Source organism: Bos mutus, chromosome 15, assembly GCF_027580195.1.
Source record: "Bos mutus isolate GX-2022 chromosome 15, NWIPB_WYAK_1.1, whole genome shotgun sequence".
Taxonomy (NCBI): domain Eukaryota; kingdom Metazoa; phylum Chordata; class Mammalia; order Artiodactyla; family Bovidae; genus Bos; species Bos mutus.
The window spans coordinates 4,847,259-4,860,333 of NC_091631.1; the positions used below are offsets into that span (position 1 = coordinate 4,847,259).

At 50.1% G+C, this 13,075-nt stretch overlaps 1 protein-coding gene across 14 annotated transcripts in view; it reads left to right on the forward strand.

The window, feature by feature from the left end:
• Window positions 1–12,512, forward strand: part of CELF1 (CUGBP Elav-like family member 1) — a 65,085-nt gene extending 52,573 nt beyond the window's left edge. For 7 of the 14 annotated variants that reach the window (XM_070383341.1, XM_070383350.1, XM_070383338.1 and 4 more), the window contains 7 exons: window positions 122–197; window positions 1,610–1,738; window positions 2,109–2,222; window positions 2,899–3,084; window positions 5,587–5,730; window positions 6,183–6,349; window positions 9,591–12,512. In XM_070383341.1, coding sequence (XP_070239442.1) covers window positions 122–197; window positions 1,610–1,738; window positions 2,109–2,222; window positions 2,899–3,084; window positions 5,587–5,730; window positions 6,183–6,310 — 777 coding nt within the window. In that variant the 3' untranslated portion in view covers window positions 6,311–6,349; window positions 9,591–12,512. Of the gene's footprint in view, window positions 1–121; window positions 198–1,609; window positions 1,739–2,108; window positions 2,223–2,898; window positions 3,085–5,586; window positions 5,731–6,182; window positions 6,350–6,437 lie in introns of all 14 variants that reach the window. The other 7 variants (XM_070383346.1, XM_070383343.1, XM_070383347.1 and 4 more) reach the window with 4 other exon arrangements.
• Window positions 12,513–13,075: the final 563 nt, after the last annotated feature.

Below are 13,075 nucleotides of genomic sequence, written 5' to 3' on the forward strand. Positions count from 1 at the left end.
TCTTCGACTTTCTTCTCTCTGGGGGCCTCTGCACTCTCGCTTTGCTGTGCTGTAGAGTTATCCCAGATGCAGAACCAGCCCTCACTCTCACTCTTGTTCTGTTTTTTGGTGTAATGTCTAGCTTTATTTGCAGCTCCTTCAGCAGACTGCCTCCTCTGGGAACCTCAACACCCTGAGCAGCCTCCACCCGATGGGAGGTAAGTGTTTCACTGGTGCGGAGGAGCGGCAGCAGCCAAGCCAACAGACGCAGCTAACGGTAGTCTTGAGAGTTTTCTACTGTTTGTGCAGGAAAAAAAAAATTCCCACTCATTACATAAACCTGACATAAGATGAACATCCTGGGATTCATACCTCCTCTCTCAAAGGCGGCTCGTTTAGTTACTGATGTCATATTGCTCTGTAGTTGTCTGCTCCCCACCCCTTTAAGTCTCTAGTAAGAAGAGCTGTTAGTACCTGCAGACTGTCTGCAGCCACTTTGATAAGGAGAAAATTGCAGGAATTATTTCCACAATAAAGTGACTTTTCCAGTGATTCTCAGAAGAAAAGTCTAAGATGGCTTCTGTGTGTGTGGCTTGCCCTGCAGCTGCTAGAACCTCGGAAGTTAGTGTCTGATACATGTTGTTCCTCAGGTAATTACTGTTTTTGGTGTTAACACACACCAGAAACTTAATTGACAGATGCCCGAGTTGTTAACAAAGACTGCTCCACAGACAAACCTGAGGCAGGGACAGGGCCGCTCCAGAGCCGCCCAGCCCCGCCCCTCCGGCAGTGGGGTACGGCTAGGCAGGTGCATCTGAGGAAGGGCTCCACCCTAGGCGAGGTGCAGCGTGCCACTGGGGAAGTCTGATGGATTCATTTTTTGTCCCAGGGACTCAAAGGTTGCTGTGTTTTCAGAAAGTTGCCAGATTGTAAATCTGTGCTGTAGCCTCTGTAGTCTCGTTAATTCTCCACTCTACCCATCTGCCTTTCCATTGTCTAGTAAATCGCTTGCCACACGTTGTTGGTGCAGCTCAGATTTTTTGCTCTCCTTTTGCCAGTGTTGCTAGGTTCCACTTGGAGGTCTTCTCAGAGTTTGTTTTCTCTTGTTTTTCTGATGATTAGGTGGTGTTTTTTTCTTTGTTCTCTCTGCTGTTGCAGTTTTCACGTGTCATCCCTCCATGGTCTTCTGGGTCTCTGCTACATTTTCTACTTGGTTCTCCTCCATTGCAGAGAACAGATCCCCTGTAAAGCATCAGTGAAGGCTCAGATACAGATTGATCCTCTGCCTCGGGCTTTGCCATTGTTCTCTTCAGTCTGCCTGTCTCCATGGTAGACCACAGAATCCACCCCTTTTTTTCTGATTTCCTAATTGCCCATCCATTTATTAATGCTCACTCACTTGGGCTGGCCTGCTATTGTATTAGACATGTCTTATCTGAGGAAGTGTCAAGTTTCTTAATGAGTTGAATGGTATCTGAGTCTTTTTGGAGCTCTGTAGTATTGCCTGCAAGGCTTATACCTAGAACATTTCCACTTTGGGATGAGCCTCCTGCCAGTCTGCACGGTCATTGCCAGAGTGGATGTAGGGCACTCTTATCTGCTGGCTGATGGCTTGCTTTGGATGTTGCAGGGTTAAATGCAGTGCAGTTACAGAACCTGGCTGCACTGGCTGCTGCGGCTAGTGCAGCTCAGAGCACCCCAAGTGGCACCAGTGCTCTCACCACGTCCAGCAGTCCCCTCAGCGTGCTCACCAGTTCAGGTAAGCGTGTGATGGGGCTGGGGGCCCCTGTGGGCCTTGGGCAGAGTCCCACGTGAGGATTCTGTCATTCTGGAGAATAGTTAACGCCCATTTCCAAAGGGGTCAGATCATGAACAGGAAAGTCTCAAATGTCTTCTGAATTAAGAGAGCTCTCATAGTCTTCAGTTTGTTGTAATCATCACTTCTGTGTCCTGCAAGAACATGTTGTTACCAGAATCATTCACTGGGGCGAGCGGAGGGTGGGGGACTTGGTAACCGAAAGCCTCCCTATAAAGAGAATGAAGAGTTGGGTGACACAGCTTGTGCTTTGGCTCCTGTTGACACGGGAAGGCAAGTTTTGGTTTGAGTTTAACTGGTGGGTGTCTGACAGCAGGGTCCTCACCGAGCTCCAGCAGCAGCAGCTCCGTCAACCCCATCGCCTCCCTTGGAGCCCTGCAGACATTAGCTGGAGCAACAGCAGGCCTCAACGTCAGCTCTTTGGCAGGTGAGGGCCAGTCCCTGGAAGTCCTCCAGTCACTCTGTGCAGGTAGCACATTTTAAACTACTCTGGTAGGGACACGTAGAGAGAATGATGGGAGTGGCTCAGTGAAGTTAGAAATGACCGTGGGATTTTGAGTCAGACCTGACCCTGTCCGTTAACTGTACCTTAAGACCACTTTTCTAAGGGCATTTTCTCATCTGTGAAGTGGGACTAGAGTTCTCTGAGGATTGTCAAGTTAAATGAGAATACAGTGAAGTGCTGAGCACATCACTTGGTATGGCATCTGACACGTAGCACACGCTCAGTAAGCGTTAGCGGCTATCTTGACGATAGGATTTGCCCACACCTGTCATACGGTGTGTGCACTCGTTTTAGTCCCCAGTCCTGGGACTGTTGTTCTACCGCATTCCAGTTCTTAAGAGAAAGGTGGGGCAGGTCACGTGTCGGTGGTGTTGCTTCTTGCGCAGGTTGGAGGATGAGCTGCCTCTGGGTGTGGCTGTTTAAAACGTCCCCGTTAGCCATGGGCCCTGGTGACTGTCCTAAAACCTGACCCATCAGATGGCTGTTCCTTCTCAGGGAGAAGCTGAGGAGGAGATGACAGGGTTACTTTGGGTTTTGTTTTCACATCGGTTGAGTCTTCCCAATTTGTCGCTCCTCTTCCCCCACCCACCCCCACCAGGGATGGCCGCGTTAAACGGCGGCCTGGGCAGCAGCGGCCTTTCCAACGGCACCGGGAGCACCATGGAGGCCCTCACTCAGGCCTACTCGGGGATCCAGCAGTACGCCGCCGCGGCGCTCCCCACCCTGTACAACCAGAACCTGCTGGCACAGCAGAGTATCGGTGCTGCTGGGAGCCAGAAGGAAGGTGAGTGCGGGGAGACTGGAGTCGGGGCAGAGTGGGCACGCCCTCTGCGCCAGCGCTAAAAGGCAAGCAAAGCCCGGGAGAGCCGTTCAGGTGGTGAGGCCAGTCCCGCTCTTCGGCGCTGTCAAGGGTAGACTGAGAAACTGGTCTGCGCTGGGATGTGCTCTGGCTGTGGCTCGTCTCAGAACCTCTGCACGCCCTCCTCGAGTGGGGCTGCAGCTTTCGGGTGAGGAAGCATACTGGCCTCCCTGTGTCTGAAACCATTTGGCAGTCTGCTTTTGAGAGGAAGTCTTCCTTCTTAGAAGTCTGCTAGGGGATGTCTTCTGTCTGGGTGTCCCCTTTGACTCTCTCACTTGGCCGTTTCCTCACGGTCTCATCTGTGCTTTTCCTTATTAAGGAAAAACTGAGGGACGTTGAGACAGTACAGCCTGTGGGCCGATGCGGGCGGCAGGGTGTGCTTTGACACAAACGGTATTAAATTCAGGAGAGGCTTTGTGAGCAGAAATAGGCCTAAAAGTGGTGTGTTTGAGTAGAAAATCCTGCCGACATCTCTGTGCTCTTATTTGACGAGTTTTCATAGCCAGGAGCTGGCAAGATCTAAGCGTTTATGTAGGAAAAGCCAGGCATCCTCTCTTGCTTTAGCCCCAAGGAGCCCCGGTGCAGCGCGCCCTCCCCTGCTCTGAGCTGGACATTTACTACCTGCCCTGGGCTGTGTTGACAGGGAGCTCTTGGAGCCCTGGAGACAGACGGTGAGCAGAAGCGTGAGGTGTTCCCCTGGTGCTCTGAAGAATGACGCACAGGAAAGCGGAGTAGAGAGTGCCAGGAAGATAGCGTTTTACATAGAGAGGTTTCTCCAAACTGACGTTTAAGCGCAGACCTTAGGGAAGGAAGAAGCGAGCAATGTGTGTATCTCAAGGAAGAAGAGGAATGGGGCGGAGGGGCAGCAAGCGCAGAGACCATGAGGCAGCGTGTGCCGTCGTATCTGACGACAGCAGGGAGGCCAGGGCGGCTGGAGGCTGCCTGGACTGCCGTTGTAGTAAAACTTGTTTGAATGTGTGGTGCGTATATATAACGGCTGTTGCCCAGACGTTAAAGAGAAAGAAGTGGTGCCCTTTGCGGCAGCAGGGATGGACCCTAGAGACATCGTGCCAAGTGAAGTGAGACAGAGAGAGAAACATGATGTTGTTTACATGTAGAGTCTTTAAAAAATGCTACAAGTGAACTTATTTACAAAACAGGAGGAGTCACAGATGTAGAAAACAAACTTATGTTTACAAGGGGGAGAAATGGTGAGGGAGGGGTAAATAGTGAGATTGGGATTGACATACACACACTGAGATACATAAACAGACTAGTAAGGACCATTGTGTAGCACAGGGAGCTCTGCTCAGTGCTCTGATGACCTGTATGGGAAAAGAATCTAAAAAAAGAGTGGATATATGTGTGTATATATGTAACTGATTCACTTAGCTGCACAGCAGAAACTAACACCACATTGTATATCAATTATACTCAAGTAAAAATACTTTTTAAAGCTTTTCTTTGGTTGGGAAGTCCTTGAGTTGAAGAGGAAAACATATTCTGTTTTTGAGCTTTGGTTATTTATCATATATAGTGAAAGTCACTCAGTCGTGTCCAGCTCTTTGTGACTCCATGGACGATACAGTCCATGGAATTCTCCAGGCCAGAATACTGGAGTGGGTAGTCTTTCCCTTCTCTAGGGGATCTTCCCAATCCAAGGATCGAACCCAGGTCTCCCACATTGCAGGCAGATTTTTTACCAGCTGAGTCACAAGGGAAGCCCGAGAATACTGGAGTGGGTAGCCTATCCCTTCTCCAGCAGATCTTCCAACCCAGGAATCATATCGGGGTCTCCTGCATTGCAGGTGGATTCTTTACCAACTGAGCTATCAGGGAAGCCCGGTTATTTATCATAGGCATGTATTTTAAAAAATAAATTTTTACTGAGGCACAATTTACTTATGGTAAAATTCACCCTTTGGTGAATATCGCTCTTTGAGCTCTGATGAGCACATGTAGTCACGTTCCTGCCACCACAGATGTAGAATATCTCCACGACCCCTAGAAATTCCCTCATGTCTCTCTCTCGTCGGTCCCTGCCCCACCTGCCTCTGGCAACTATTGACCTCTTTGCTGGCCCTCTAGTTTCTAGGCACTCTTTTGAAACCCATTTTACTTAAAATCTCTTTCTACTGTTTTTTTTTGCTCCAAATGCAAATCTGCCTGCTACTGTCCCAGCATGCCACCCTTCCACAGGGTCAAATTCTGCCCTCTGTCGGTAGAACAGGAAAGAGGGCAGGAACCTGTTTCAGTGATTGCCCTTCAGCTCCCTGCTTTGTGTTTGGTGAATCTTTTTAGTTCCCCAGACACATTTCTGTGATTTGGGGATGCTGAGAGTTTCAACATGGGTGGAAATGGGACTCATTGGTGCGGGGGACGGCGTGCTTGACCCTGATGCCGTTTCAGTCAGTGGGAATTTTGCAGGTCCAGAAGGAGCCAACCTGTTCATCTACCACCTGCCCCAGGAGTTCGGAGACCAGGACCTGCTGCAGATGTTTATGCCCTTTGGGAATGTCGTGTCTGCCAAGGTTTTTATAGACAAGCAGACAAACCTGAGCAAGTGTTTCGGTACGTTGGTGTTTTTTCTGGTGTGGGGAGGGTTCAGTGTTTTACCAGTGAGCGAGAAAGAGAGGGGCTGATTGATAGCAGGAAGAGCTGAGTTTGACTTTGCGTAGCTGTAGTTGAACTTTGCTTTGAGTAGATTACATTACCTCGTTTTGAGCCTCAGTTTATTTTTTCATTTCTCTGGTGGGAATGGTGATTTGTACCCACACTGTCGCTCCAGAGGTAAAAATAATGTATGGAAAATGGCTTGGCCAAAAAATACTTTAGGATACTGTGTAGATGTCAGCTGATACTGTTAGGAACCTGATTTGTTTCATGTGATGTAATTTCAAGAAGTCTTCTTCCTGCTGAGAAAAATGGAGACTCAGCTCATGTAAGGATTCTGTTGCATAAGGAGGACTAAGGCTGTCCTTGCCTCTTCACGCCCCTCACTGGGTTTCTGCTTGGACCCACAGGTTTTGTAAGTTATGACAATCCTGTCTCGGCTCAAGCTGCTATCCAGTCCATGAACGGCTTTCAGATCGGCATGAAGCGGCTTAAAGTGCAGCTCAAACGTTCGAAGAACGACAGCAAACCCTACTGAGCGTGCTCCCCTCTGAGACTGGAGTGAGAGGGTCTTCTGGTAAGTGGGGGAGGAGCACCCTTAATGATTCGAAGCCCTAAGGCTGTGTGCTGACAGCCCTGGACCCTGATCCCTGCCACTCTCGCAGGCACAGCTTGCCCTGAAGACTCAGCTACTGCCTTCTGTGGGAATTTCGCTTCGTACAGAGGACAAGTTTGTGCTTTGGTTTCCAGTGTTTTACTTTGGAGTTTAGGTGCCATATCCTGAGTTTTTTTTTTTTTTCTCCTTTATTTAAAAGTTTGCTGTGTTTGTAACCAGTGTGTGTTGAGAAGGACCAACATCAAACTGCCCTGGGGGAGGAGGGGAAATGGGGAAACATTAAGAAAGAGGATCAGAATTTGCCCCAAACTATCCCAAGAAAGAGGACGAAGTTAGACAAAAGTGGACCCCCAGAATCTTCCTGAGCACGAGAGTGGGTGACGTGAGAACTGATACCCAAGAGCTTTTGGGGGGCAGAGCAGGTGGGGTTGGCTTTGGAGAGGGAGAGTGACTTGAAACCCGGCAGCCCTGGGAGCTGGAGGCTGAAACTCCTCCATAGCCGCCTTCACTGGAAAATCTGTGTTCTTGCCAGCTATTTTTTTAGATTCTCATCTAGGATTTCTGCCCCTCTTACCTAAGAAGGGGGTAACAAGTCTCTGGAAATAATGTACCTATTAAATTAGCCTAACATGCAAAAAGTAGGGATTTGTCATCCGTTACCCAGCCAGCCATTGGTGTTGGATTGGCCCTTCCTTCCTGGCTGGTGGCTCTTAGGAGGAAGAAGCCAGGCAGAGGTCCTGTTTGGTTTATTTTAACACCAGACTGTTAGACCATGGCCCATGTCTACCAGGTCCCTTTAAAGAAGACCTCTCCGGAAGATACCATCGGGTTTCCTTTTTGGTAATTGACCACAGGAAGGAATGTCACTTCCATCCCTAGCCACAGTTTCTCTTGAGGGTAGATCCAAGAAGGGCTTATGGTATCTGGCAGAAGGGAGCACCTCTCCTGAGCAGAGCAATCAAAAGCTGTCGCGCTGGGGGAGGAGGAGCCTGCTTCTCAGTGTACCCGAATCCTAGGGTCCCTTCAAGCTGGTCCTGCATTTCCCGGTGGCCAGCACCCAGTACTTAAAAGGATTAAGCAATCCGCGGTTGCCTCCTTGGTTGAGGAGGCCCAGGCGTGGCGTCTGGATGGAGGCAGGCCCCTCTTCTGACCCCTGCAGCCCCGTGCTCTGCTCCTGGTGACAGAGGAGGCGGCAGGACGTTTACAGCCTCCGTGTGGGTTAGTGTTCATTTACCTCAGTGTCACCGCGTTCACTTCTGTCCTCGTGCTTACAGTCAGCTCCCTGCTGCCTCCCACAGGTCTCACTCTTGCCTGTGACCCATACAGCCTCCGGGCTCTGCCGCTGCTCCAAGAAGCGCTGGTAGTGGGGAGGCCCGGGAAGGACCTGCTGTCGGGAATGTGGCCCTGTTAGGATGTGACCCGTAGCCAAGGCCAGGGACCAAGTCCCTGGGCTCCTCAGCCTCACAGACGTCAGCCCTGCCCCCTAGCGGCAGAGGCGAGATCACAGGGGTTGCTTTGCTGTCAGTCAGACGGGGACGCTCTCCTTGTCATGCTGTCCTCGGGCCTCAGACGAGCGTTGACCATCTTGCTGTTGTGCGGGTAGTTGGTGGTGGTGGATTACCCCACTGAAGCTGGGACAGCTGTTCCCTTCTCATAGTGATAACTTGGGTCTGTTGTCCTCTAAGAAACATGAAACATACTTCTTAAGCTGAACCACGTAAACTTGAATTCCGCGCACTGGGAGAAATGTGTCCTGTGTTTCAAGGATAAAACTGTTCCAAAGGCTTCCAGGGTCATGATGGGATTTTTTAAATAAATGCAAAAAAAAAAAAAAAAAAAAAAAAAAAAAAAAAAAAAAAAGAAAAAAATGCTAGGTTGGGGAGGCGCTGTTCTGAATCCCAACCGGCTGGAACCAAGAATGTCGTTTCTATTTTTATAGAAGTTTTATACAGCTCCGGGGTGGAGAATATTTATTACCTAAATTATATCTCTGGAAAAGGCCAGGATTTTGTAGAATCCAGAATGTGATTGTTGTACACACAGGGTGCTGTGTATGATTGAAACTACTGACTTTGTGGCCGTCTGCAGCCCAGCTAATCTGCCGAGGGGGAGGCGTTAACGCTGTGAATTGGCGGAGGAGAGAGCTGTGCTCCCCAGGTTGCTGCCGGTCTCACCTTCTGTTCTGTCTTCCTCCTTGGCCCGCGTGGGGTTTTCCAAAGCCCGGAACTCCGCTCTGCGCCCACCTTTGTCCCTTTCTCTCCCTCCTCCCCCATTTCACTGTTATTCGCATACCTATTTGTCCTGGGCTCTGGGATCCCTTCGCTATTGGCATGAGAGTTAAAGGTGTAGTCAGCCTGCCTCTGATACCAGACCCCGAGGTTTCGTACCTGCCGTGGTTTCCTCGGCTGCGCACGGGCGCCTCTCTGTTGGTCTTGTCCCCAGCCCCGCGCACCCCACAGCAGTGCTGCCCTCGAGCACAGCTCTCCCCCGGCCAGAGACGGTGTTGTGGAGAAGCTGCTCCCCTACAAGTCTCACGGTGTAAAGGGTTCAGCTCGGAGAGGGGAAACTCGCAGTCAAGTCTTAAGCGATCCTTTTCTGTTGTGTGGGGTTCTCACTTACATAAGTGTGTTTTCTGCTGTAGTTTCGTTTCTTCCTTGGGTTTCATCATGAAATTGATTTGCCTTGAATGCAGCCAGACACTGTCTCCTGGGTCCCACAGGGGTGGCCAGGGCCCTCGTGGAAGCTAAGAGCTTGGATTTCTGGCAACAGAGGGCCATCCCCATAGGAAGGGGGAGAAATTCTGGCCCTCTCCCCCAAAGAATTCTGGTCCCCTCGCCCCCAAGCCAGCAGCTCCAGCTGTCTCCCTGAGTCTCGACCAGGAGTGACACTCGGGAGGCTGAGGCTCTGCCCCGCCCGAGAGCTGCTTTTTCCGATGCATTTGGGCGCTTCTGGGGAAATCCAAGCCTTAGGTCCCCTGTGTCTCTGGCAGTTGGATGTTTTCTCGGTGTCCTCCGTGTCCTTTTTGACTTCCCCGTGTCCGTTGTTAGCATGTGCGAGAGTCCCGTCACCGCCCAGCCTCCCTGCCCGCCGCCTCATTTCAGGGCTGCACACAGTGAGTGTCCTGTTCTCTCTCTCTCTGTTTGGATGTATTGCTCTGTGTAACTCAGTGGGTCTCCCTCTTTCTGGTTTGTTTTTTTTCTAGATTCCTGCCGTTTGTTCATCGTTGTGCCTAAAGCATGTCGATGTGGCGTCAAGTACATCGTCCAAATCCCTGTCTCTTCAGCTTCTCTGATGCTTGAACTCTCACCTTTGACCTTGTGTTGACCTTTGATGCTGATGTGTATTTTTATTATGTTTGTTTCTTTCTTTGTTTTTTCTTTTTTCTTTCCTTTTTTTTTTCTTTTGTGCTGCCAAATTGGTTTTGCTAGAACGACTGCTGAAGGGGAAATATTTAAACTTGCATTTGAATATAAAAAAATCTATTTTTCTAGAACTTCATAAGATAACCACTTGATTTTGTGATTCCAATTCTTTGTAATTGTCTTCAGAGCAGCCCTACTAGCACATACCGCGTGGTGTTTGTATTTCTGTGAACACAGCCAGTCCGCTTCTAGGCTTTGTTTCTCGGTGTGTTTAGTTTTAAAGACAACTTTGGAGTAAACAATGAAATAAAAGATGTCACTAAAACCTTTGAGGCTCCTGAGCACATTTTGCTGATACAGTTTGTAGGGCTTGAGGAGACCGCATGTGTTCCTATTTTTCTTTTTTCTGAGTTCTCAACTGCAGAAAACCCCTGAGCCCTTTTTCCTTTTTGACCACCAGCTGCAGCTTGGGCCCCAGGCAGCCCCCGCCACCTGTGGCTCTGCCCTGGAGTCCCCTTGCGGGGAGTCTGCGGGGCCCCCGCCCCCAGCCCCGCCGTGCCCGCCCCCAGGCCTGTTCCTGCAGTCTCCACAGCAAAATGTGATGCTTCAAATTTTTTTTTTCTGTTTTTGTATTGTTTTTGTGTTTTTGTTTTGAATTTTTTCCTTTCCTACTAAGATTATGCCCAGAAAAACCGAGTTTGCATGTTTCCTGCTGTTTCTTCACACCTCCGTATATATCACCTTCACCTCTCTGTTTCCTATAGTTTGTGCAAAAACTGACCGATTTAAAAGGGTTTCAAAGAAGCTGTTTTAAATTGTTGTGGGGTTGATTTTTTTTTTTTTTTCCAAGGTTGTATTGTTTTGTTTTGAAGTGGCAACTTTCTCCTCTCTTGCCCTTAGAGCGTTTGCCTGTGCATTTAGACTGTCTCCTCACACGGCCTCCAGGCCTTGGGGGGCCTCCGGGCCGGCTGCTCTGCTCAGAGACGGGTGGGAAGGGGGTCCAGAGAGGCACAGGAGCAGAGAGAGCACCCCAAGGGTGGCTGTGGGCAGCAGGAGGCTGAGTGCGCTAGGGGCCCCAGGCATTCCTCGGCCCCAGAGGCGGAGAGTGCCCTGAGCCACTCCGGCGGCTGTGCCTGCGCTGGGCGGCATGCCCCTGCCCGCGCTGCTGTGCAGCCCCGGGCCCCGCCGCCCCACTCTGGCTCTTCACTGCAGCTCTGCTCTTGCTTAGCTGCTGGGGTTGGGGTTGGGGCGGTTTTTTTGTGTTTATTTTTTTAAATTGGGTGAAGAGCCAAATAGCTACTGTCCCCGGGTGCCAGGCAAGCCCCGGTCCTTGGTTCCCTGAGGGGAGCCTGCCCTCCTCTCTTGGGGCACCATCCAGCCTCAGGGTCTGCAGGGATTTGAGTGAGAAGGTGCATGGTAAAGGGCGAGGCCAGAGGAGACGTGAGGTCGCGGGGTGGGTCTGTGGAGGTCAGAGGTTGCAGGGGGCGGCGTTTGGGATAGCTTCCACCCAGGCCTGAGCGGCTGGTGGGCGAGCGAGCTGGGAAGTAGGGCTGTCCAGGGACGGGTGGAGAGGGGAGCGGGGGCAGGGCGGGGCGGGGCAGGTCGAAGCACTGTCCGCATCATCCTCGCTGCAGGTGATGAGGAAGGGTCTCGGCAGCGTCTCTGCCCCGGGACCGGGCAGGCAGCCTAGTGTTAGCTCGGGGCGCCCCTTACCCAGAGGAGAGGGTGGCCAGGTGGAGGCCCAGTGGATGGTAGGCTGCTTCATTTCTTCAGAGGGGTGAGTGGATGGAAGGAGGCCAGGAACCCCCAGCCTGAGCGAGACCGCCGCGCACCCCACAGTCTGACTGCACAGAGCGGCCTCTGTGGGCAGAAGGCGCCAAGGCTCCCCTTCCTGTGTATTCAGAACCCATGTTTGCCAATATATTTTGCTTTCAATTCCAAGAGGAGCTCTGGGAAAACCTGTGGATAAAACCAAATGCCAAATGTTGGACGCTGTTTCCTTTTCCTTTTTCTCTCTCTGATTGTTTTAATTGTTTTGTGGTGGTTTTAATGGATTTGAGACCCTGGAGCGGCAGCTGCCTTTCTGATTTCCAGCTGCTTTTTGTGAATAATTTAAAAAGAAAAAAAAAAAGAAACTTTACATTTTGGAGACAAACCTGTGTGAGTTTTTTATTGGTACAAACGTTGTATTTAACACTAGGGGTTTTGTACAGTTTTTTGCCTTTTCTACTAGAAAACAATGTAAAGTGATTTCACAATGTGAAGAGAAAAAATTGCCACTATGACCAAACGCACAGTCTGTTCTGCAGCAACAACGGGATTCAATCAACTCAAAGTCGTGATTCAGCCGTAGAAATGCTTTTTCTTTACCTTGTTTGAGCTTTTCCTTTCTTTCCTGTTTTGATTTGCAAAAGAAAATGTCTTTTTTGTGTGAACTTGTGTTGTACTATGTAGAAAATTATGGATTTTACTTTAATGGTTTAAAAAAAAAAAAAAGGCAAGAAGAGCCCCTGTCGCTTTTCTGACCTGATCACAGAGTTTGTGTAGTGGATTAAAAAAGAAAAAAAAAAATTGTTACAAGTTTGGAGCAAGGGAGTATGTGTTTAAAAGGAAATCTTCCTTTTCTGTGTGTTTTTCCTTTTGTCCCAATGGGGAACCTAAATCTGTTTTAATTGCACAGACACACGGACAAAAAGTCATTTTGTATCTGCCAAGTGTGGTACCTTCCTTTGTTTATTTGCTATTAAACTGTTTGAGAAGAACTGCCGTTGTCTTCTGTGTTACTGATTGTTGGGGCGGGGGTGGCCTTTGGAGCAGAGGGATTGGCCTTCCTGAGGGAAGGGGTGGGCACTCTAGTATGGTTTCACGTTGATGTACCTGTTAGTATCCAGTGGGACCACCCCAGACTCCTGAAAGAACAGGATTTCTTCCAGAAAAGTGCCTTCTGTATGGATCCTGCGTTCTTCTCAACGGACCCACTAACCAGGAGGCACTTCCACAACTTTTTGGCAGCCTTCATTTCTGTGCTTCTTCCATCGCCAGTAGTGGCCGCCACCCTGCAGGACTGGCCCAGACCTGTGAGTGCAAGTCCCTTCCTTGGTGCGGGGTTCCTGTCCCCAGGGAGGCAGCCAGCGAGCACCGAGGTGCCGCGCATTGGGGCTTCCTCACTCCGGACCAAAGTGCATGGGCTCCTTTTCCCCTCTTTCTGACCTTAGGACAAGGTCACATTTCTAGGGTTTCTTGGGTTCACTACTCAGTAATTCTAGATCACTTTCCGAGTGAGGCCCATACCGAGGCTTCCCCTCCTACCTCTGTGAACTGCAGA